The 25,668-nt window shown below is 35.4% G+C and overlaps 1 protein-coding gene across 1 annotated transcript; it reads left to right on the forward strand.

Annotated features, from left to right (window-relative positions):
• Nucleotides 1-1,966: 1,966 nt before the first annotated feature.
• Nucleotides 1,967-24,418, forward strand: PLGRKT (plasminogen receptor with a C-terminal lysine). Its single transcript, XM_054003844.1, is given in 5 exon segments — nucleotides 1,967-2,035; nucleotides 2,747-2,755; nucleotides 19,371-19,492; nucleotides 20,411-20,520; nucleotides 24,291-24,418. Coding segments are annotated over 5 exon segments (438 nt in total).
• The last annotated feature ends 1,250 nt before the right edge of the window (nucleotides 24,419-25,668 follow it).

The following is a 25,668-nucleotide window of genomic DNA, read 5'->3' on the forward strand; positions in this document are numbered from 1 at the left end:
AAGATGGAGGGATTTGGGCGTGCCCTGTCCTCCTTCTTTCTCCTTCCTATCCTCCATGTTCTTGGTGATGTTGGCACTCACAGATTGGTTTAGAGTAGAAAGTCACTGTTCAATATAGGTAATAGGCATTGGGGAAAAACTATAAACATTTAATACACAATGTGTGATATAAAAGATGGCACCAGCCCCTTGGGGGAGGGAGAAAGAAAGAGACTGAGATGGAGAGAGACGCAGAGGGAGGAGTCAGAGAGAATGTCAGGGAGTGTGTGTGCCTTGAGATAACATGCAGTAAACTAAACTACCTTGAGACCCGATGACTGAAGACTACTGAGTCTTTCTTTGAAGGCCCAGGTTGAGAGGAGAGACTTTACCACCTCCCGGGGTCACCCCAATCTGGGGGTCAGCCCCGTCACATGCTATTTCTTAAATCCTAGATCCTTTCTTCAGAAACCTGTACCATTTTCCCAGCAATAAGTCACAGTTCTACCCCTCCACCTCTCCCTTATCTATTCCTGTATTGTTGGAATCTGCTGCCCCATCATGCTAACCCCTCCACAGAAAGCAGATCTCTGTAACACAGAGGTTTGCCAGAGCTGTAGTACAGAGGTCTACTGCACTCCTCAATGAAAGATTTGGACAGATCAAAATGGTTTGTTTGGTTGCAAGGGGCTCAGTGGGTGAAGATGGATGGTATCTTTGGTAACCTGCTTTGAAAGAACATTATATTCTCACAAATTTATCAGTGAGACACCCATCAGTCACAATTCTCTCTGATGTCTCGTTAAAGTAATACCTGTCAGTGGCTGCCAGTGCAGTAGTGCCATCTTGCGTGGAGCTGGAGTATACCAGTAAATTTCTCCCCTGGATCTCTGCTGCATCAGAGATCCAGGGGAGAAATTAAACACTTGTTGAATACTTCAAAAAGTCACAGACATTTTCAAAATATCACTACAATAGTTCAAGTTCTTGGAAGTTCTTTATTTCAAGTTTTTTACTTCAAGTAAAAAACGCTAAGCAAGTTTCCATAACAGAAAAATCTTTTTTTTTCTCCTTATTTTTTTCTCATTTTTGCTCTTCCAGTAATTTAAAAAAAAAAAAAAAGAGGAAAAATGGGAAGACAGCTGTCTTCTCAGTTTAAAAACAAAACTATTTGAAAAATGCCTGAATTTAGAAAATACGTATTGGCAAAATCAGCATGTGCAGATCAAGATATCAGCAGATTGAATGAGTAGACTGTTTCTGGAAAAACATTAATTCTTGTGGTAAGACAAGGTGTCAGATTGCACTATGAGGTGATGTTTGAAGTGCTGTGTGTCCTCACAGACTCAAGTTGGAAAACTGAATGAGATACTCTTTAGTGCCAAAAGAATTCTGGATATTAGAGCATGCTGTTAATATTATCAGGGCTGTAGATTTGATCCTTGTATGGGCCATTCCTTGAGAGTCAGACTTGATGATCCTTATGTGTCTCTTCCAACTCAGAATATTCTGTGATTCTGTAATTCTAGCACTTATTTGTATCACTGTTTTAAAGGCCAACTGACAGAGCATAATTTCTGACTCAATATTTTTAAGTAAGTAAATTTAGTTTCTTTGGATTTCAAAGCCAGACTGTAATTATGGATGATGATTTCACGAACACGTTCTGACACATGATGAAAGACAGAGAAAGAAGCGTTAAGTAACAAAGACATTTTTAATTATTTTCCTTGTTGATTTACATGTATTGCCTAGATGCATCACCCCCGAGTGAACCTACCAGAGCCTGTGTGTCTATTCATATGGGATGGGTTTCTTCAAATTTCTTGAGATAGTTTCTATAGCCGAAGAGGGGGCGAAAGGGAAGGGAGGAAGAGGGGGCGGGACCCAGGACAGGCTCCTCCCGGGGGCGGCCCTCCTCATCCTCACCCGATTCTCCCGGCTCGCCGGCATCCTCCGTCTCGTGTCTTCTGCTCTGCAGGGCGCGATGGGGTTCGTCTTCTCGAAGGCCATGAACGACAGCCTGAAAGGGCAACAGGAGTTTATGCGGCTCCAGGTAACAGAGAGGCCGGCGGCGGTGCGGAGGAAGCCTGCCCACGGCTGGACTGCAGCTTCACCTGCTGAGCTTTGCTGTCCTCCCAGGGTTAAGGTGCTCCATTTACGTGCTACGCCAGTTCCTGTGTGGTCACCTAGTGCAGCAGGTTCAGGTGTGTAAAGCACCTGTTCTGTGTGTCAAAGGACTTCCTCAACAGTGTCTTAACAAATTGTAGAAGTGGAAACTATCATTAAAGTAGCCAGACCCTAAAAACAGTTTTGGAAACCTACTTTGAAAAGTACATTTATGCTGAAGTTGAACTGTGTTACTGAGCTGTAATACTGCAGTGTTAAGAAACATGTATATGTTAAAGCAAATCTGTTATAATGGAGTTGCTAAAACATGGATCTTATACTCTTAAAATATATGAGTTAAATATGTTTCAACTCTCACACCATTAAAAAAATCTTTTAAATAGTTCTTTTTTTAAGTTCAATCTGCAGCTGATTTTTTCTAGAAACCTCAGACTAGAACATGGGGTTGTTTTATTCCCTGTCATAAAATAAGAAAATAACAGCAGAGAAAAAGGAAAAACAGTTTGATTAGGGTTCAGAAAGTTGTGCTGAACAGACCTACAGTATAGCATTCGCTTTCTGATTTGTTGTTAAAGATCTTGTAACTTACTCATAATATTTATATGCCAAGTGCTGGAATGCAATCTGAAGGGTTTAGCTGGAGTTGGTTCCTTTAGTTTTGCATTTAAATTGAACACAGGTAAAATTTTTAGAATGTTTAAAATAGTGATGGATGAACTTCTAATTTACTAAATCGCCAGGAGATGGCATATTCTAGTTTATAAAGCAGTGTGCAGATAGTGGGTTTTGTAGGATCACAAGTAAACTCTGAAGGTGACCTTGGAAATGTGTCTAAGAAGAAGAAAGATTGCATAAGGAAAGATGATATAATAAAACAGTGGATAACTCTTAAGTGTTCAAAGAAGAGCAACCTTTTGCATGACTTGTAGACATCATTTTCTGTCTGTGCTGTGTTACATGTTTCTTAGACGCAACCACAAGTTTTGTGTACAATTTTTTTTTTCCTCCTGTACAGAGGTGCTACTCCCACCCTCAAGGTTTTTGGAAATCCAAATAACAGGAAGGTTTTCAGTTTAACAGATTGATAGTGAAATTACAGTGGAAGCTTGCTTCACAAACTGCTTCTCTGTTGGGTAAGTAAAGTTGAGGAAAGAGTTTGAATTCAAGCTAACATTTGTAGGTAGCTGCAGACTTTGAATGCCAGTCTTTGCCTTGGCTAGTTCTAGCTCAAATGCTCAGGCATTTATAAAAAACAAACTTTGAAGGCAAAATGCCTTCAAAATTACAAAAATGCCCTATCAAAATTACATATAAAATTTTTGCAAGTTTTTCTTCAGGAACTTCCCCTTCACTGTATTTCTTCTTTTTGACAACAGGTGGCCTGCATTGTATTTCTTCTTTTTGATAGTAGTTGTGGTAAGAATAGTACATTTCTTTCTAGCACTACAAACACCTGATCATATCTGACTCCTACTGTGTTTGCAGGCACACCTGCCATGTTAGAAAAGCCCCATCTTTTGAAAACACATGAAGTGTACAGTTGAATCAGGTGTAAAAGATTCAGTGAGGGCAGGGAAGAGAACTAAATTTTATGTCATTAGGGGATGGAAGAATGTAGCTGTGCTTCAAACTTGGGAAGAGTGTAGGGAAGAGGGAAGACTGCATTTGTCTTTTCCATATATGACTAAAATCTGTGACCTGGAGTTTACTGCTAGACTTTGAGGCTATTTGTAGAAAATGGTATAATCTAATTTATTTAGATAAAATTGTAGCTAGAAATATTTGGAGAAGTTAGGTCATGCTAGGACCAGAGTGAAATAGCTTAACTTAAAGCATTTATATATTCTTGTGGTGAAATACTGGGACTTGGATGCTATCAGTTCACCCATCTTTCTCTGAAAACCATCATATTCATTAATAAAATAGAAGCTTACACTTGAAGCAATATGATGTACTTACTATAAGATATTCAAAAGTACAGAATTGTTTTAAATTTAAATTGACCCCAAAACAACATGTAGGATCAAAACTTCTTGGAGCTTTTAATAGCTTCTTAATGTTCTTAAACTGTCCCATCATTAAGATGTTAAAGGAATAGGGTAAAATTGTCACTCCAAGCCAATTGTTGTGGATCAAGAAGTCATCAAAATTGTTTCACCCAGAATGCTTTCCCTACTAGCAGTGATGGTGTGAGAGTGCATAGAATGTAACTAGTTACTCTTTGAGTAGACCTGGAATGAAACACAGTAGGTATTGATGAGACAGTCAGAACCTGTAAAGCTTCTTCTGCTCCTTGCAGATGAAAAAGTGTCATAACATTACTGTAAAGTGCTTGGAACAAGATTTTTGTGCTATTAATTTCTGTGACAGAACACTTTTTTAAAGTAAAAAATCCCAAATAGGTGTATGCTGTCCTCTGAACAGACAAAATACAAAGCTCTTTAGTGATTGACTTATTTCATATGGAAGATTGTAGGTTGGAAAGAGAGAGTTGCAAAAATAAGAAGGCAATAACATGATAGAAGTTGGTAAAGACCCCTACAAATCACAAACTTTGGTGCTTGCTAAAGCTTAGTCAGTTTTAGAGTCATTCTGGTATGTCCTGGACAGCCAAACCAGCTTGACTACTTTAGCATAAAATAATATTAAAAGATGTTGTGCATGGGTTTTTTCTTTATACCTTTCTTGGGATAACTCTGCAAAGAAGGGATTGCAGCCTTGTAAATTGTATCTTAATGCTTTTTTGAAGAACAATAAAAACTCAACTGTTTGCCTTGATGTTGAAGGACTTGCTAGTTGTTTGTATTGTCTTTGTGTGGCTCCAGAATGAAATACCAATCTGTGTCAAGTGGAGACTGTGGTAGAAGTTTGTTGAGGCTTCATTTTTATCATGAGCCTGCTCCTTAAAGTGTGATTTGCAAATTTATTTTCAAACACTTAAATATCTTATATCTACAGCTCAGGACTAGTATATGGCCTTGTAGAGTGCTTTTAGTGAGGCTGAATAGGCGAGAGGAGGTCTCCAGGCCACAGAGCAGTTATAGCAGATTTTTTTTTTTTTTTTTTTTTTTTTTTTTTTTTTTTTTTTTTTTTTGAGCTCTGAGTGTCATATGTAAAATGCATATATACTTTAGTCAAAGTACTATGTTTTGTACTTTCTGTTCTTGTGAGGCTTTTATTCCTTGTCCTTTCTTTAGCATCCCAAATGTATACCTTAAGAAAGCTATTGCAATTAAGAAAGCCATTTTAAGATGTACAAGGCAGCCTGGAAAAAGATACATATCTGAAAGTGGCAAGTAAGGATGCAGAAATATTTGTGGCTGATTATGCTTTCTTCAATATGGATCAGAACACTTTAAATATTTCTTATTAATATTTCTAGACAGTGACCTTACTGTCTAGAACCAGGTGTCATTCTATGTTGCCCTGATTTTTAAAAGTGTTAAGTTTTCTTTTATAGTTCTTTTGAAAGTTTTAAAGTTCTCATAAAACTTCCTTAGCCTTCTGATAATGTTTACGTATTTGAGAGTCAGAGTTCCCACACAATTTCATGTATAAATAGAATAGTTTACCTATTTCTCTGTGAGTGGGGAGAAATGATTGATTGATCTTTGGACCAGTGTGGTTGGAGAGGTGCTAATTCCATCTTCCAATCCACGGTCACCTTTAGAATTCTATAAATACCAGATATTTGAATAAAACTAGGTCTTTTCTCTTTTAAACTTACCAAGCTTCTGTGTACTCATTTTGTGTCCAATAACGACAAAGAACCCTGGCAGGTTGTTTTTTTGGTAAGAAATTGTCTGAGTTCATATACTGTGAAGATATATTAAAGATACTTCCTAAAGACTTTATTGTGATGAGACTTTTGGTTTGTTAGTGCATAATACAAGTACATTGTCTTCAAATAATATTTAAAATACAAAAATAATCTTGTATACTCTGTGTAGTCTTATTTAAAATTATAAGAAGAAAAATCATGGTAGAAGATCACAACACAGTACAGATTAAAATTTTAATTTACTGCTAATGAATTTGATTCTAGAATTGCATAAAGCAGAGCTTAATAACTTTGCATCTCAGAGTAGTATATTTGCAGTGATATGTAAAAGGCATTCTAAGCACAATTTAAAAGGCTTTTAATTTAGGGACTACACATAGAAAAGCCTAAGTTCTCCTGCCAAATTTTAGCCAGATGTCCTAATATATATATAGAGGAATCAAAAATGCATTCTTTAGTTTTGAACAGAGCCCCACCAAGTCAGTATTATGCCATTCCCATCTCTGACACCCCACTCCACTAGTTATTTTTATAGAGGTAACACTGCTTTTGGCTCTAAAAAGTTGCTTTTCCTTTCTTTCCTTGGGAAACGCTACTCAGGGGAAACCGATAAATATCGCAGTTTTCCTGTATGTAACATGTCTGCACTACTTGAAAGGTAACCCTTCAGAGGAGAAAGCTGAGATTTTTTTTTTTAATAGCAGAGATTTTGATTATTTTTCCAGTGATATTATAAGAGTTGAATTACATGGAGATATCTTGATGTGTATAGGAATAATACTGCATAGTAAGCAGTGGTTTCTAGACCGTACAACTAAAAAAATTAATTCCTAGTAGCATTTAAAATAATTCATGACTCTTTTCAGGTATATCTCATTGTATAAGTGTTCAATTACTTAATTAGGAGATTTTTTTTCATTGGAACTCCACAAATACTTGGTGATACACTGAGTCCTTTGTTAACTGACCTTTTTTACTCTCTTGTATTAGCTTCATCATTAATAATGAGATCTGCATTGAAGACTACTGTGTAATTTTGTTGTATCACTCTTTTCTCTATTATGAGATGGTAGATGGAAAGGCATGGATGGAAAGACTGATTTGTTTTAATATCTTTATGTATAACAATCAGATCTAAGGTTTAAGGGCATCTCTTGATGTTGTCAAGCCATTGAAGTTTTCACTTAGATGCATTTCTGGGAAAACTTTACAAAAAAAGCAGTGAGGAGAGAAGCACTGATTCAGAGTCAGAGAATGGAAGAGACAATTGTGTTGCATAAAGGCCTGCCTAGAGAAATGAATTAAATAGGGTAGTAAATAGAACACAAAGGATTCTCTAAGCTATTGCAGAGCACTTTACTCTGGTTTTGAAAAAAAAGCCCCAGTGTCCAGAAAATGAAAAACCTCTGTGTTTTCTCCAAATCAAAAAATTAATCATGTTCTGCCATCCTAAAAAAAGGTGTTTCTACTAGAGCAGCGCAATAGGAGCATTTTGCTGTTGCAGTAGATATTTAATAAAGAAGCCTAGAATGTATGTAGTCCTTGCAGAAGCTTTTATGAGACAGTGTGCTGGGATTTTCTGCAGTGTTTCTGGTTCTGGAGAAAGGAAGCCTGTACATGCTCAAGTACAGATGTACACAGCCTGAGAAACAAGCATGAAGAACAAGAGCTGCCTCTAGTCACAGTATTGCAACGTCATGGTAATAACTGAGATATGGTAGGACAGCTCATGCAACTTGAAATCTCTAACAGAGAGGTACTAGCTCTTCACAGAAGACAGGAAGGAAAGACAGGAAGTAGTGATGCCCATGATGAGAAGGTGCAGCTTGTGAGTTAAGGTCAAAGGAGAGCACAAAACATGACACTGTGGAGGGAGCATGCTGCAGGTCACCAATCTGAGTGAAAAAATACATGAAGAAACATCAAGCTGTTCTTTTAAACAACTGAAGAAAGTCTGTGGATTACTCTCTGATTCTCATGAGACTATAGTCTCCCTAAAATCTGCTGAAAGTGCCATAAATAGGAAGACATAAACAACTGAGTACATTTCTGCAAAATGTTAGGAATAACTGCTTGATACATGTACTAGATGGGCCATCCAAGGGCCATCATGCAGAGCTGAATTTGTTATTTGTGCAAGGGGTAATGGGTATACATTGAAACTGGGTATGGGGAGCAGTGCAGACTGAGTGTAAGGAGAAACCTTTTCACCTGCAAGGCCAATCCAGCAGTGGAGCAGAGGCTCAGTGATGCTTCCATCCTTGAAGGTTTTCAAGTCCTGGCAGGATAAAAGCCCTCAGCAGCCTGGTGTTCTGGTCTGATCGCATAGCTGTTCTGAGCAAGATTGCTGAGGTTGAATCCAAGTGATTTTATGATTCTCTAATGCCCATAAAAGCAGGCTATGGCTCACTGTATTTTGTGGATCCTGTGAGGGAGGATTTTCTTACCTCTATTTCTTCCCAGACTGAGAATTATGAGCAGTTACTGCTTGATGTCTGCACTTGTACTGAGCACCACATGGACAGCAGCAATCTGTTGAAACAGGATGTGACTTGGTCTAACTTTTAACTGACAGCTGTCAGACTTTAGAAGTATGTTAAGTGATAATGATACAGAAATAACATCACAAGGGATGGAGAAAGGAATTGGGAATTAAAACCTCTGTGTGCTCTGCCTGTCAGAGTGCAAAAACAAAGCAAAAAATCTTGTTTGTGGGAATAAGTTATCTGAAAAAGAATTGTTCAATCTCCTGTATATTTTGGAAGTTTTGTAATATATATTATGTATTATATATTTTATAATATATATATTATACATATATATTTTATATATATATATATATATGTATGTATATTACCACTACACTTTTTGTAGAATTACATATCCAGCATTAGCACATACATAAGTCAGTTGAAATCAGATATTTCAGTACTAGGTTATAACCATTATTTAAGCAAAACACATTAAAAAAGTATTGCTTTGAGATTACAGCAGATCGGATCTGCCAGTCTTTCAGTGTCAGATTGGAGGATTGAAATTCTTGAGTAGTGTAACTTTTAAGAATAAGTTATACAGGAGGAGCCAAGAATCGCTGAAACTGCTGGCAACAAAAGAAAGCAGTTAGTGCTTAGGGCATGTCATTGTTTTACTGTTTTTGGGGGGTTGCAGTCAGAGTGATTTGGAGGGTTTTTCTAGTGGACTTTTGGGTTTTTTTTTCCTTCCCAGCAGGAGGATTTCTTATCAGACAAAAAGATAGTCTTCTCAGTGGGAAAGCATCATTGCTTTCAGGAGTCAAATACAGTCCCCCAAATTAGTCTTTGATGGGAGCCACTAAACTTGTAAGAAAATAAACATGCTAGAAAAATAATATACTTCTGACAGATCTTGTATTTACCAATAATAAAAGTGTTTTATTATAACCTGTCTACAGCATGAATCTCTGGATAGTCTCAATCCCAGTCTGCTGCCATCCCTCCTCTCTTCCTATTTTATTATGTTAGACTCTAAAGTGCATTCTTTTCCCCAGGTAATATTGGATAGCCAGGAAACAGTCATAGATCTGCTTTCACAGCAGTTAGTCTTTGAGAGTTTGTAGACTTGCTCCCTGTATGCGCCCTGTGTGGGCATGGAAAAGATTCTATACTCCTTGGTTAAAAAAGAACAGGATCAAAAAAAACAAGATCAAGTAAATCTAGAAAAGTAAGGGCTTATTTTTCTGTGTTTTGACAGTGCAGTGGTAGTACTTTTTTTCTTTTTTCCCTGAAAATCCATGGCAATCTTTCCTTGGTTTTTAAAATCTTTTCTTTCTTTTGTGGTCCCTAACATCATCTAGGTTTATTTTGAGTCATGATAAAACTATATTATCCTATTTAAATTAGGTCCAGATGGTGGTATGGAAAATCCTCTATAGTTCTGTATCTCAGTAGATACTTTTATACTTCTTTTTTTTTTTTTTTTTTTTTTTTTCCCCCATTCTGTTTCATGGTCTTTCCCTGCCCCCTCCCCCCCCCCCAACCCTGCTTTCTTTTAACAGCTTCTTTTGAAGTTTTGGCAGTGATGCAAATTAATAAAGGAAATAAAAACTAAAGGCATTTCTTCCTCAATTAGTTAAAATTGTGGACTAAGTGGGCAGATAGTATAAAACATTGCTAGGGAAACTCATCCTCTGGTTCAGTAAGCCACAGTCTGCTTTTTCATAGATACAAATTATACAACATTTTCTTCTGTAAGCGAAATACACAACATGGAAATGCCAAACGTATTTATCTCTTGCAGAAAAAAACCATCTTATTTAGTTCACTCAAATTATAAATCATAAGATTTCCACTTCTGAAAATGAGATTCAAGTGTTCTATGTTTTCATCTGTTCTTCGGCTCTTGCCTGTGGAGAAACATGTATGCATTGTACACTGTGTGCACAAGCTATGTCACATGCATTTACCAATCAGATTGAAGTGAAACTTCTGGTGAGTGTTTGCTATATCTACAAATGGCAGTAAAGCTCTCTGTTTTGTAAGAAAATGCTTCAGTATATTATTTCATCATATATACTAAAGTGATATTAATGTGATGTTAATGTGATATTAATAACATTAGAATGTAATTTAATGTTACAAAAGGTGTGTGACAAAAGTATCTGGTTTTGGAGAAAAGTATCAAAAACTCACTGAAAGCATAGATAAATGCAACTTAATATCATATATTTTCTTTCCTCTACACTGTCAGCTCTCGGTTAGAGGCAGACCATAGCATGATTACTTTACCTTCCTGCCAGGATTGTATTGCCTTAAGAGGTTTGCTTTGAATGGCAATAAATTAAAGTAACAAGGCAGTTTTCTTTTCATGTTTAACAATTTGTCCTTAAATCTGAAATGAAAGTATAGAAGTACCCTGTAGATGCTTATTAATTGACCATATCATTTGACTAAATTATATCAATTTTTTAATCTGAAATAAAGACATAAAAACAATTTTAAAATATATACCTATTATAAGAGATGGAGCAGGACTACATTTCAGTTTATATCCAGACACTCATGTGTATCTCAAAACAAGATGTTGTAACTTCAGTTATACAGCTGTTTATTACTGGTGTTTGCTTTTCACCTCAATGTCTTTTTAAAAATGTACAAAGTTGTAACATTTGTGTTTGCCCAGTAAGAAATAAGTTTGAACCTTCCAGCAGGAGTTTTAAGTTTGTTTCTTATTGGATTCTGTTTGATAATCTAGGTAACCCTCTAGTGGTTTTTGAAGTTCTTACTTCTTAAGAAACTTCTAGTGAAGTTGCTATGGTAATATGTGAGTAAAAGAGACAATATGTATAGTAAAAGAGACAACTGAAGCATTTAAAACATATCTTCAAGTGAAAAATGAGATTACACATTTAGCAGAGATAAACTACAAGCACTATTTGTATCTGCATATTTAAGAAGATAATGTTTCTGTACAAATGTACACCTTCCTTAAGTTATTGGTTTTGTGATATTTGAACTGAATCATGGATTCTACACGTAGCACTTTGCTGGACTTCCTTTACTACAGATACTGATAATTTTGTGAGTGAGAGATGAGGAAAACCTGATTTATTTATCAGACAGCTCATAGGTCTCCTCTGATCTCCTCTCCTCAGTTAGTTTTAAATTCCTTAGAATTAAAAATATATTAGGAATGTGCAGATAATATTAAGATAGGTCAGTAGAGGTTTTATTAGAAACTAGACACTGGACCACATTCTTAAAGACAAATGCAAAATGTTAATAGAAATTGGATGAGGAAAAACCAAAATTTTTGAAAAACAAAATCATTAAGATCTTTTTGATACCTAGTAGGCTCAGTCTTAGTACTCCATCTTAAACAGGTACAAGGAATTCATAGAATCATAGAATATGCTGAGTGAAATGGACCCATCAGGATCATCATGTCCAACTCCTGGCCCTGCACCTCATAAGCCTATTTTTTGTTCTTGCATATTTGCTGGTCCTTTATTCTGGGATTCTTCTTGAGTAATGAGCTATAGGTAGGAATGAAAAAGAGAGTATGAGTAAGGGCAGGGGGGAGATAACATCTCCTTCATTTAAAGAGGATTATATTTACAAATACAATTTTGGGGTTCTGTTTTTTGGTTGTTTTTTTTTTTTTTCTCCTTAGTAAATTCTACTAACGCATTACTCAGTCAAAATGATATAAATTATTTAACAGTTGATCTTAAAATGAAGTGGTGCTTGAAATGCATATGTGTGCTATGTTTTGACTCTTGGCAGGAAAAATGGCTACTGTTAAAATGCCAGCAAATTTCTGAACAAGAAAATTTTTTTCCTGCTTCTTCACTTCCATTGATAAAAAAAGGAAAGTACTGACACAGGTTTCTGCAGTTCTTCCTGTGCCTAATAAAACTTTTTGTGATGACATTTTTCCATCTACAGATTTGTCACCTTATCTTTGTTAGTAAAAGATCAACCACCTCTATCATGATACCTGAAAAATTTAATTTCTCTTAATGTCTCAGACACTGAGTCATTTTCTTCAGAGTCTTGTAAATCACTAACCTTCTCCTCCACAAAGTTTTCAGTGAAATTTAGTCAAAAAGACTTTTTTTTAGTTCTATTAAAATGAAACCAATTGTTCCCATTCTTTCTCATGAAGTAAAATGTAAGCAAGTTTTGCCTTTCCAGATTACTACCATCTGTTTCCCTTTGGGGTGGGAAATAGCTAGATTTGTTTTCTATTGACAAGATACTAGTAGCGTTTACGACATCACTAATGCATTTGTCTTGAAGCCTTACATAAATCGTTTTGCCCCTTCGGTGATCTGGGCTTAATTCTGGGAAATAAATGCTCTCTGGTAACAATTCTATATCCTTATTAGTTTCTGCTCATCAAATGGAACAGAAGAAGATAAATGATACCTGTTCTGAGGAAGATTAGAACCATCTGTCTTGTAGGAAAAAAGCCAGTTTGGTTGGTATTAGCTGACAGATTGTATACTCTGCCTGATCACTGTAAAGAAACAAATGAAGTGGTTAACAAAGAGCAGATTTTAATAGCTATTTCTAATATGTAATGACTACCAGCAAAAGATGCAAAACAGACTGGTTGCTGCACACTAGTAGTGAGACAAATATTAATTAAATTTATTCAGTTGAATCAATTATACCAGCATTTTTGGGGGGGAATATCTGTGACTAGTACATATCATTGTGAATATAGCTTGCAAATTTTGTCTTGCTTGGAGGTGCACCTCCAGCTTACCTTTATATGTTAAGTCTCAATTTGTTGGAGGAATTTAACTGACTTCAAAGAAAAAATGCCTTCTACGCTGCTTCCTGTGACACAACAAATTTTCCATAATTCCTTTCCTCTTAGTAGAGCAAACCCATCATTTTAGTCTTTTGTTAAGTCCACTGAAGTAAAATTTAGTCTTTTACTTGCTTTCTATGAAATACTATTTCCTGAATGTTAAGTTTGCGGGGGGTGGGGGAAAGCTCTTATTCAGTCATTAGTCAGATATTGAAATGACTTGATATTGTAACATTAACTTTGTTTTATATGTCTTGATCTATTTTACTGTTCCTTGAACATTGATACCTGCTTTTTACATAACTAGCTATTCAATGACTTTTGTTTGTCTCTATAAAGCTTGTATAAAACTTCTGAGAATTCTGAATGCTGGTAACAGTACCTTAAAACTTCACTTACTTTTGTTGTTAAGATTATTAAATGGAGGTGGTGGATGCCCTTCTGCACTCTGCTGCATGTTTGTTGCCTAAAAGCTACACAGAAGAAAAATAAGAGTGCTGGGTTACTGCCAAGAAATTTTACCTTCATGCTTTGCCCATTAGATTGAGTCTATCCTTTGTGCAGCACAAAATCTCACATGGATTTAAGGGCTTTTGATATTATTTCTTCTTTATAAAGAGTGCAATTTCAGTACCTTATTGACAACAAAAGGAATATAAAGGATTTGGTGCTAATAACACCAAGGTCATGGGTTCCATCCATGACCATGCAGTTAAGGGTAGGGACTCAGTCCTGGTGGGTCTCAGAATATTTTCCAACTCAGAATATTTTGTGATTCTGTGTGACTTTTTTTCAGTGAAGTTTACATTCTGGCTTGTGGCTAATATTGTGAGACCCTTTTCTTTTTCTGACAACCCTTTGCTTGTAAATTATTTGCAATCTGTCTTTGCATGGGGAAGCTTTAAAAACTAAATTTTCTTTTTAAAGTGCAGTTTCTTGCAGTGCTAATAATTTTAATTGCTCTGTGGCTTAAAATGGAGGTGTAGAGATAGATATCACTATTCTATTTTTCATTTATTTTTGCCAAAGAACCATTTGCAGCAGCTTCTTGTTTTACCTACTGATTGGAAAGAAGGACACTGAGGATAAGTCACATGAGCTTTTAAACTTTCATCTGCCAATAAAATGCCACATGTAGCTGTACTATCTACACACTAACTTTCATACATGTTTTGGAAGGGATTGGCAGATTTTTTTTATGTGTGATTGTCACATTTTTTTAAAATATAAGTCTTATTTTTCATTGCAGCTCTGAGTCCTCAGAAGCTAAAAGTTAGTACTTTTTAAAAGAATGCTTTCAGAGTGTCTGTAAGTGAAAAATAAGAAAAACTGTAAGTGAAAATAACCTATTATGGCAGAGTAGCCATGGCCTGTAACAGATGTATTAACCTGTTACAAAACTGGAGAGCTCTTTTACATGAGTGTAAGGGTATCCCAAAAGCTTCTTCAAGTTTCAGTTTTCTTAGATTTATATACTGGATTTCAGAACTTAAGCAGAGATAGTGTCTATTTGATTATTTCTTATAAGGTAGTTAATTCCTTTCCTGTCCAAATATCTGATTACCAGTACATCAGTATAATTATGTCTTAATGATAGTGACATGAAATATGTTCTCTATAGGTTTACTGCCATGACTGCTCTCAAGCTGTTTGTCCAGCCCAATATTTTAGACAGGTTGGGTAAAAGAGCATATCTCCCAGGAGAGCCATTAAGCATATTGGGTTGCAAATTGCCTCTTTAATGAGGGGTGATTACTGTGTCTTCCTCTGCATAGACACACAGACTCACACAAAATATACCATTGAAACTATGTTTAATGCATGTGGGCAGTGAAGAAGAGAGCATTTTGCAGTGGCTCTGCTTTTCATTTCTATTGAGTATTTGTGCACCACCTTCCATCCCATTTGGGGATACAAAATCAAAGTAGCATCCATTTCATCTACAACATCTGAATATGGAAGAGAGAAAACAAGCTAAGAGTCTAAAGTATGAGAAATTTCTAGTCTAGTGAAGATGTGACTTGTAATCCAGAGAGGGTTTTTTCTGCAAGTTATCAAAGTCGATTAAATTATTTCAGATGAGAATTTTCTCCCACTGGATTTTAATCAATGAAATGATGGTATAAATGCTCTTTTGTGTGGTTTGACATCACTGTGGCAGTCTGAAGAATAATCAGTAGAAATGATAAGGATCGTTACCACTGACTAGTTTATTAGCATTATCAGTTTCACAGTAACTGACCTTTTCCCTCTGTGCCTCACTTCTCTTCATCTGTCATGATTCATTTTGTAACATTGATTTCCTTTTACTCTAACAGTTTCTGTGTGGCAGACTTCAAAATCCCAATCAGCCTTTACAGTTGCTTACACAGTGTTGAGAAACTACTAGCTGTATTTAAAATGGGAAAGTTATTTCTAATTGGGTCCTCTTGAGAGTGTTATAAAATTTAAAATGTCACTTGCTGCTAGTACCCATTTATTTTGAAATACTGTACTTAATTTTTTAAATTATGCAATCAATTTTTTTTGCCAATATAGAAGTTGCTATTGTGACTTCTTTATTATTATATTAACTGTGTCTATAAAATCATGGTCTGATTGTTACAGGATACAAGTAATTAAAAAGCATGCTTGGATGTGCACCCATGCATCCACATTACAGCTTCAGCTCTCTTGTGCTATGCACAGCAACCTGGCTAGGAAAATTACAGTATCTCTCTTCCTCCTCTTCTAAAGCTACACTTCAGATCCTTTATCTGTAGTTTTTAGTGCAAGTATAGTCACATAAATCATTCCTATTGAAGTTTTTATGGCTATGTAGATGGGCCATTTGTGTACTTAAAATGAAGTAGAATTTGTTCCCTAAGACATGGCACTTGTATGGTGAATGGTTGTTCACCTGATATCTGTGATGTGCACCTGAGGCTTGTTTTCTCAATAATCAGCTTCTCCCATCAGTAAGGCTTTTCTAAATAAACTACTGCCTATCTCTTCTAAGTCTGAATGACATACTTTTTTTTATCTTATTACCTATAAAATTTTATAAAATGTTTTTCAGTAAAAATTAATACCTACTGTTCTTAATTCTTACTTCTGTTCTGCCATAATGAGAAAAGAAGTAATTTTAAAAATTATTGTAAAGTAAGTCCTAAGACAATAGGAGTTCGTGTTTTTCATAAAATCTGCATGTTAATAGATCAAAAGTCTTTCACTATCCCAGTGTGGCTGACATTTTCAATAGGACACATGCAGAGGAAAATAAGACACAATTACTAGGAAATTAACAGCTGAAAATGGGATATTGATTTGAACTGCAGTCAAACATGGTTTGGTTTTCTTTCATCTAATTTCAAGCAGTTTTTTGTGGTAGACTCCTGAGTCTTTTCCTAAATACATATGTTTTCAAATCCTGACTGCCTTAAGGTCAACTTCAAGTTTTCAATGACCAAGATATCCTGATGTGCTGGCGTTAAACTGATGAACAACTAGTTCTTGGTAGATCTTAAGGCATAAAACCACATAGGTTCAAAGGGGTTTTGGAGCACGTGTTCATGTATTGCTACTAAGTTTTCTCTCTATAAATTATGACTAAATAAAAATTGCTTTACAGATCTCTGCATCAGTACTGTAGCTTACTTAGGATGCCCAAACTCATCTCAGGGCTTTCTTGGTGCTACATTGTAAGTTTATGGACAAAATAGGTCTTGTAAACTATTCATCGTAATATCATAAAACTTCAATAAAAGTAAGAATTAAATTATTCTTTTAGCCAAATGTCACTTGACCTTGACCTGCTTTTTACTGCCTTCTGTGAATTAGTATTCCTCTGAAACCATTGTTTCTTGGCTGTCCCATTTCGCCATGTACAAAGAGAATGTTCATCTCTAAGATTCATAATTCTAAAACTTCCCTCCAACACATCTTTTTTTAAGAAATTAATTTAAGTACAGTATTGTGTTTCATCTGGTTTAAATTTTACATCTACGTAGAAGAAGTTTGCTCAAAGAAAAGGGATTACAGGCATTTTTCTATGCATTGCATTGTACCACTTATTTTTTGATGGAGAAAATTGAGGATTGTTTCTCTCAAGTGAAAGAAAAAACATCTAGTTAGAAAAGAATATGAAAAAATGTTTGATAATGTTATCTGGCTGCTGTCTATAATATAGAAAACAAATGGTTTTCAACTATAGTAGGTTATTTATATTAACTACTTGTAGATATACATGCTAAACTGTCTGGTTTTCTTTTTCTCCATTGTTCCCTTTTAGCAAGACCTATATTTCATCAGCACATCCTTGTCCCACTTCCTTACCATGTGCTTCTTCAAATTGAAGCTCATTTAGGGTAATGGTGTGCATCTTGGAAGCACAGGCCCTTATCTGTGCTGACAGGCAAACAAAGGATCCCTTAATATTTTTCACATATGTGGAAACTACATCTATAATCACACTGAAGATGAAAATAAAGTCATTAAATGGATATTACATGCCATTATTTTATCCTATCACGTCAGCCCTCAGCAATTTACCAGGCTCAGGATATTTGGGACCAAAATGGGTGTAATTAATGGGCAGCGTACTTGTTTATTTTAGAATTTCCAACTGTCTTGTAGGTAACAAAATAAAATCTAATTATTTTGATATTTTATTAAGTGGTTTGTCAGCCATTATATAATTACTTCTTCTGAAAAAAAAGAAAACCAAAACAAAGCAATCTGAAAATTATGGCTATCAGAAAGGCAAAGCCTGTTGATATTTTTTGTGAGAACGACAATTGCAATGTAAGTCTTGAGGAAAGAGAAACAGATGAAATAGTACTGTGAGACTATAGTGAATGTTGTTTTTCCTACTGTGTACAATTATATGTAATTAGATCTGTCCTTTTTTCATTATGCTGTCTCAAAATTATTTCTACCTATCTAGGTACTGAATGAACTTGTAAATAAGATAGCAAGATCAACATAGTCTGAAGAAATAATTAGTAACAATTTAACAGAAATTGTTCTGTTCAGGCTAAATCAATAGTAATGGAGGTGAATAAATGGGTGGAAACCTTAAGTAATTACAAATCCTTTAAATTATTCTTGAATTAGAAAGCAGGAGAAAAGAACATATTTAATTACTTTTAGAGATTCAATAGAAGAGAACTTTCTGAATTCAGTCTTTGTTCTTTCTTCCCTAGAATACACTCATTTAAGCAGCTGGTATGCTGTTTCCTGTACCTTGTTGAACTTCTCATCCAACTTGGTTAGCTAGCCTAGACATACAAACCCACGTGTTCAATTTTTTCCCCACAAGATGAGTTATAAACATTGCTGCGCAGAAGACTTCTTGTTCTGTTAACTAACTTCTCCACTTTTCAGACTGCTTATTTTTCGCACATTATTTTTTCATCACTCTAAAAAGGATTTTTTTTGTGTGTTCTGTATAGTTGAGAGGAATTTTTGAGAAATACTGAATTTACCTTACTTAATGAAAATGTACCAGTAGGTTTAGATGAGACATGTAATTTAAAAAAAAATTAATAATCTGCTTTTTTATTCTTCTGTACCATAAAAAGTTCTTCCTGGAGGTGTGAATATATTGACTAGATTGTACTTTTTTACTGTTTTTAATTTTAGTTACAGAAGTATTTCCTTATGACTATATATTCATTATCTATAAAAGATCTGTTGTCTTCACAGTGCTTTTCTGTATTTGCAACTGTGGTATTGCAGAAGAGTTATTAGCTTTATGATGCATCATGAGGATGAGGAAATCCTCAAAGGGCAAAGAGGTGTCAAAATTGACTCTAAAATTATTACAACTAAATTAGAATTAAGCGGAATGAATTGGGGAAGCAGGTACTGTATGAATCACCATGGAAATGCGAAGGTCAGAGAGTCTTAATCTAGAGAGTCTTGCTGAGACTTGGGTCCGACTCAAAACCTAACACTTCAGTTTCGGTTGTCTGGACCTTAGAAGCACAATTAGAAAGATTCTGCATAAAAGCATTTGCTAATTGACCTAAATGTTTTTTGGTAGAAACTGTTACTGAAGAAGGCCATTCTCAATAAAAGCCATGAAAGATTGCCTTCTTAGTTAGTGTTTTGGATTTATAGACCACTGACAGATTGAGTCAATCTTCAGAATAAATGGATGACTTAATTTTGTTTAACCAGCCTCTCTTCTTTAGCTGGAAAGCAACTAGTGCTGCAGAACCTGATGAGAGAGAGACAAACAGCCATGCAGATTGCTTGAACATGAGAATTTCTCAAATATTTTGGGACATTTTTTGGACTTGTTGCTGTAGTTTTAAGAACTGGGTATGAAGTTTATTCCCTAACAGAAAATATATTACATTATATATTTCTATTTTGCTGGGTCTTGGTTTTGCATTAAAAGTAGTTATTTTTATCCAGTAGTTGCTCAGAGATTGATCAAATGACAAATGGACTCTGAATTCTGTCTGCTTTGAATGTGTTCTGGTTATGCCTGTACTGCAGATTTATTTAAAAGCAGAGACATGAGCTGACAATAAAATGGCAATAAAATATCTGAAGTACAAAAAGTCCAGTACAAAATAAAAGTTGTGTGTGGAAGAGGAGAGAGTATTTAAATGCCATGCTATTTTCTTGTCTGTACTGAGATTTAATGTTAGTGAGTTGCACATCCTCCATCTGGATTTTTTTAATGCAGTGAACAAGTGGACATATTCTCAAGTCTACTCAGTTAAATTTGAATCAACTGACCCAATGGAAAAAGAAACCTGGCTAATAAAGCTATATTGCATAAGGAAAAACTTGCCCTGCAGTCCTTTTGGTTGATAATGTTTTCTTGGGCTGTAACATGTTTAGAGGAAACTAGGAAATATTTGTGGTTTATATATAGTGAAGATTAAATGCACCTTATGCATTATGGGTTCTATGTAGCATTTGGAAACGAACACAGAATCCACATTGTTACATGTTGCTGCTGGGTATATGGCACTGCACATGCATGCTAAATGAGTTAGATTATCCCATATTTGTTAGGTATTTTCAAAAATTACTACTGCATTTTTAAAATACTTTTGGGTTGAGAAAAAAGGCAACCAGAAGACAAATGTTTCTGAGGAAATAAAGACTTGCTCTATTAGAGATTAAAGATTTTTAGAAGGATACACAAGACAGTCAAGGTCAGCCTAAAGTAACAGTGCTCATGTGCTGAATAGCCTAAATATTTTTTTCTTTCTTCTGGCACAGAGCAATAAAAGGGAAGAACCCAGCAGTTTTACTGCCAATACTTCCCTTAAGCTTTGTATTTTCCTATCATTATGATATGGGCTATGGGACACTATTGCAAAGGATTAAAGGTATGTAACTCTGTTCTGTTCTCACAGAGAACCAAGCTTCAGATAACCTGTTATGTTTTTTTTTTTTAATGTCTGGGAGAAAACTTGTAATAGATATTTGATGGGTTTTTGACAGATATAATATTATGTCTAATTTTTTTCCTTCTGTTGAAGTCAGGTATTTTGCTAGTCAAGGGTACTTACTATACTTCTACAGCATTTCTTTTCAGTTGTTGTAATTTTCTCTTCTTGTTTTTAAAATATTTGAATGCTAAGGTTATAAACACAGTTGATGTAAGAATTGACTATTTGGGAGAAATGACAGATGTAGTGATTTACTTCTATATTCTACTCCGCTGCTATTTTTCTGGGGAAAGGGCTAGGGATAATAAAAGGAATACAGATATGAATCATGGCCTTACATCTTGATGACCAAACACGGTCCTCAGGTGATGATCTTACTACAGTGTCCTCCTGAGACTGAAGAAAGATAAGTCCTGGAAAGTGGGGTCTTGCCTCGTAGTTGTCCCTTGTCTATGTGATTAAATGATATACATTGTGTTGAAGTTTATGGAGATGCATTTATGTTATCTCTGATTCCTAGTGAAGGAGACTGGCTCAGTGAGTGTTGACTGTAAGTGAAAACAGCATCAGGCCATGGCTTGACACCTTCACAAATTAACTTAGTTAATTAGCTTGGTTGTCTTGTCTGCACAACCATATTGAAACAAAATAAAAATCTGTTTCAGCACTTAGTCTTTAGTCTCCAGATCTAACACTTAGGTTTCCTAACTCTGTATGCTTCACTGAAAATAGTGGTAGGTTAATTAGACAAAATCTGCTGTAATTCCTGCTGCATGCAGGTGCAAATACATTTAGGTGATGCAGGATTGTATACCTGTGAACATTTCCCCAACACCATTAAACAAACTTCTCTGGATTTTAATATGAAGAGTCACTTAAGCATAGGGAAGAAAGGGTAGTTCTTGGAAATCAAAGTGTTGAAAAGGACATTAGTACACACAGAGCAGAATTAGTACTTTGAATTTAGGATTTATATATAATGTGTTTACTGTGTACCATGTGGTCCTGTATAGGTTGAAGAGGGGCAATGTGGTATCCTATTGCTTTCCAAATAGGAAAAGTCATCTTCAGCACTTCAGATCCATTAGAAGAACTTCAGCAGTATGCAAGGCTTGTGAAAATGTTTTGCAGAAAAGAAACTGTGGAACCAAATAGAAAATAAAATTTTCTTTTAGAAACATCAAGTTTCTAACATCAAGTTAGAACATCAAGTTTCATCAACTAGAAACATCAAGTGAGGTTTCCTAGTATCATGGCATGGTTGAGGTTGAAAGGAATCTCTGAAGGTTGTCTGGTCCAAGCCCCCTGCTCAGACAGGATCATCCATAGCCAATTGCCCAGGAAAATGTCCAAAAGGCTTTTGAATATATCCAGGGATGCATATTTCACAAACTTAGTACAAATAGAGTACAGATGGGAAGGTGCAGGAAAATAATAACTCCTGTGGAAACTTACATGTAATTCAGATCACTTCTGGAAAGGGAATCTGTACTTATACTGAAGATCTAAAACTATTAGGGAATGACAAACTGCCTTGCAAGAGAAAAAAAAAGTGATTAATTTGTTTAGCTTTGTAAAAAGATGTGAGAGATTTGGGTCTACAAATCCTACTTACAGGATAAGATAAAGGAAAGTAAGAGAAGGAAATTAAACTCATTACCAATATCAGCACTGGATTAAAAGGAAGTGGAATAGCCTGGATGAATCTGGTCTGGAAGTCAGGTTCAGGAGTTCATTTTTATTTTATGGTTAAAATTACGTAGTTGAAGAGAAGGTTTTATGACACAATTGACCTGCAGCCACAATGCTTATTCTCAATACTCAACTGATCCCTGTGTTCACTCCCATACCTTTGCAACCATTTCTCTGCTTGTCTATTTATTCTGTTGGTGCATGCCATGCTTAATCTCTCTGGTGTAATAATGAATATATGCACCATTCCCTTTACTGTTCTTTCTTTAAATGGTCTCTTTCTTCCAGCATACACCTATCATCAACCTCATAGCTAATTCCCTCTCCTAAGATAATCTGCAATTATTTCTGTGCTGCATGGCAAACCTTGTATCTGAACTAACTTAATCACATAACATCTGCATCTGCTGCCTTTCATCCTTTGGCATCATTTTATACCCCTGAAAGGTTTCATTATTTCTCTTTCGTTAGGCATTTTGTTTCTGATCTTGCTTACAGTTAACATTTTCTTCTGTCTCTAGCCTACTTGACCAAAAATTATCTCATTATTTTAGTATTCTTCCACACTGAAATATTGGAAGGGTATTTTTTCCTGCTTTATAGCTTGGGCTAATTAAAACCCAAAACTGAAGACATAGGGGGAAACACCTGTTTTGAGTTCTGCTTGTGCAGAAAAGCCCTAAGTTTCCAGGACTGTGTATCACAACCTAATCTTTTGGGTATGTCAGGGTTACAGAACAACTGTCAAACTATCTTTTCTAAACCTCTGAGGACACAAAGAATTAACCTGCTGTCTGTGATCTTGGCCTTGGTGTTTTGTTTTTCCTCCTAGTCCAGGCATACACTGCTGATGTTTTCCACACAAATTATTAGAGGAGGGGATGGATTTTATGGCCAGCCTCTAATTGCACAGAACTTCTCCACTAAGCAATGGAGCTCTGGCTACCTTTTCTGAGATTTAGATAGCTGAGTCCTTGTGTCCTGAGCAGTCAGTGGGGCAATATCCTCTAGTACAGGTGAGGGACAGGCATAGAGATTTGTCTATCTATAAATCTCTGTCCCCAAGATCTCTTGCTATTTCATAATCAGATGCTATATGCAACTGACTGACACTGTGGGAGTGGTAACCAGTGTTGGATATTACTGATGGGCCCAGGCACTCTAATACTATAAAACTTACAGCTGGAAGATTTCAGCACTCAGACCTGTTTTATAGAATGACCATAATCCTGACTGCATTGCAATATTTAGTCAGGCTGATCACACATAAATACAGTTTCAAACCACTGCTATAAGAATCATAAAGCTGGGACTTAAGACATGGATAAACAAGATTGTTGGTGTTGTGCCAAATGGCATCAGCCAAAACAAATGCATTCTTTGCCTAATCTTCATCTCTTCTTATATCTCAATCAGACCACCACAACCTATGTAAGATGTTCAGTCTGTATCTTTGTTTTTTGGATTCTCTGTCCTAGATGTTTTCATTCCAGCCTTACCCAGAGCATTCTGCACTCTACAACTTTTCCCTGCTATGCTTTTTGTTTAGGTAACTGTCTTAGCAAAGCTTTTTGTGAGCAGTGGGCTTTGAGCAATGCTTCTTCAAGTCCTGTGCTGCCCACATTCTGACACCTTTTAGGCTAGTCTTGAGGCATGAAGAAAGATTGTGCCCAAATATGGTACATCTGTGATACTGTGTACAAGTTTACTTGTTAAAGCTTATGTACACCTTCATGTGAATGTCTGATCCACTTTCTTCTCAGATTCCTAATTACCCCACCAGTCCAAAATTCCTCAGAGATGCTGGTATATTGACCAGCTTATTTATAAAATACATAGCTATGACTGCTATTTTGCTAATGTGGTCTGAACAAGAATGGTTAAATCAGTTTCTTAAGCTTTTTCCCTTCTTTGCTTTCTAGCTGTAAAACTGAGAAAACGGACCCCTTTTTGCTTTAATTTTCTTTTTTTTTTTTTTTTACTGTTTTTTTTTCCTTTTTAAATTTTTTTTTAAGGTGAAGCAGAGAACATAAACATACTTGACACACAGAGCACTTTGCTGGAATTGCCTAAAGGACCTCCCACATTTAAAGATTTGTAGAAAATCAGACTATCTCAGAGCAATTTCTTCATTGAAAAATAGGAAGATGGTATTAAAGCCGCATATCTGAAATGTGATTGTAATACTGCATTTTAACATAATTAAATCATTTAAAAATTGATAAGATTATGAGCTCTTATAAAATCAAAATTTAATGGATTTTTAAAAAATAGAACTTTCTAAAGCAATTGGTTTCATATTATATGTATCTCTTAAAAATATTCATTATTCTGTAGTATATTTTCCTTGTTTATAATGAAATATTGAATTTGCATTATCTATTCAGAGACTGAGAATAACTTTCACCTGTATTTAAAAAGTCTGGTATTGACCAAACTCAATATAACCAATAAGGATATGTTAATTGGTAGTTATAAGTTTGTATAAATATATAAATTATATAAATAAATATATACAATTTTCAAATACATTTCAGGATACGCAGCTCAATTTGAAGTCAGGAGCAGGCAGTTAATTTCTCTGAAAAATAAGACACTTTTAATTTGCTGTTCTTTAGGCAGTGAACTCACCATCTCTGCTTCAAGTTCTGGAATAAACAGCTTTTATCAGAAGTAGGTTCAGAAGTAAACACATAACTTGCTAACTGTGTGTTTTACTCTTAGGGAAAACTGTGTTAAAGTATGAGCAGAGATAGCTTCTGAAAAAGAGGAAACAAATTATGTAGCTATTTCCTGAATCTTTTTCATGCATGTTCAACATTCTGAAATTCAGGATAATTTGTTTTTTGATAATCGAAATCAGAGTTTCACTACTAAAATGAATATTAACTTAGGCTAACAGCAAGCAAAGATATTAATGTATGTTTTTGTAATGAGTAGATCCAAGTGGCCTTACAAGTACTGAAAAACTGAGTGATTTTTTGCATGCCTTTGCTCTAAGACGGTATATCCCAAGAATATAGTTTTAGTATACTTTAATGTTCTGATGTCACACTTGGAAAAATTGTTTCTGTATTGGAAATCTTGTTTAGAAACAGATTGTTTTGTGTTTTGGATGGAAATTCTTCTAGCGTTAATCTAATTGTGGAATGAAAAACAAACACTCAAAAAGCATCCAAAAATGAATTAAGCCAGAGTCTATACTGACAATTTGTTGAATTAAAAATTAAATTTCAGCTGGAGATAATGCCCCATATATGATTTTGAAGTCTACTTAACTAAACTTAGAATATTGTTACAATAAGATGGGCAAAAATATAATGAAACAAAAGTTTCTCAGTGCAGAAGAAATTAATAGCACAGTTTCCACAGTTTGACTTCTGAAAGTGCATT

Source organism: Vidua macroura, chromosome Z, assembly GCF_024509145.1.
Source record: "Vidua macroura isolate BioBank_ID:100142 chromosome Z, ASM2450914v1, whole genome shotgun sequence".
Lineage (NCBI taxonomy): Eukaryota > Metazoa > Chordata > Aves > Passeriformes > Viduidae > Vidua > Vidua macroura.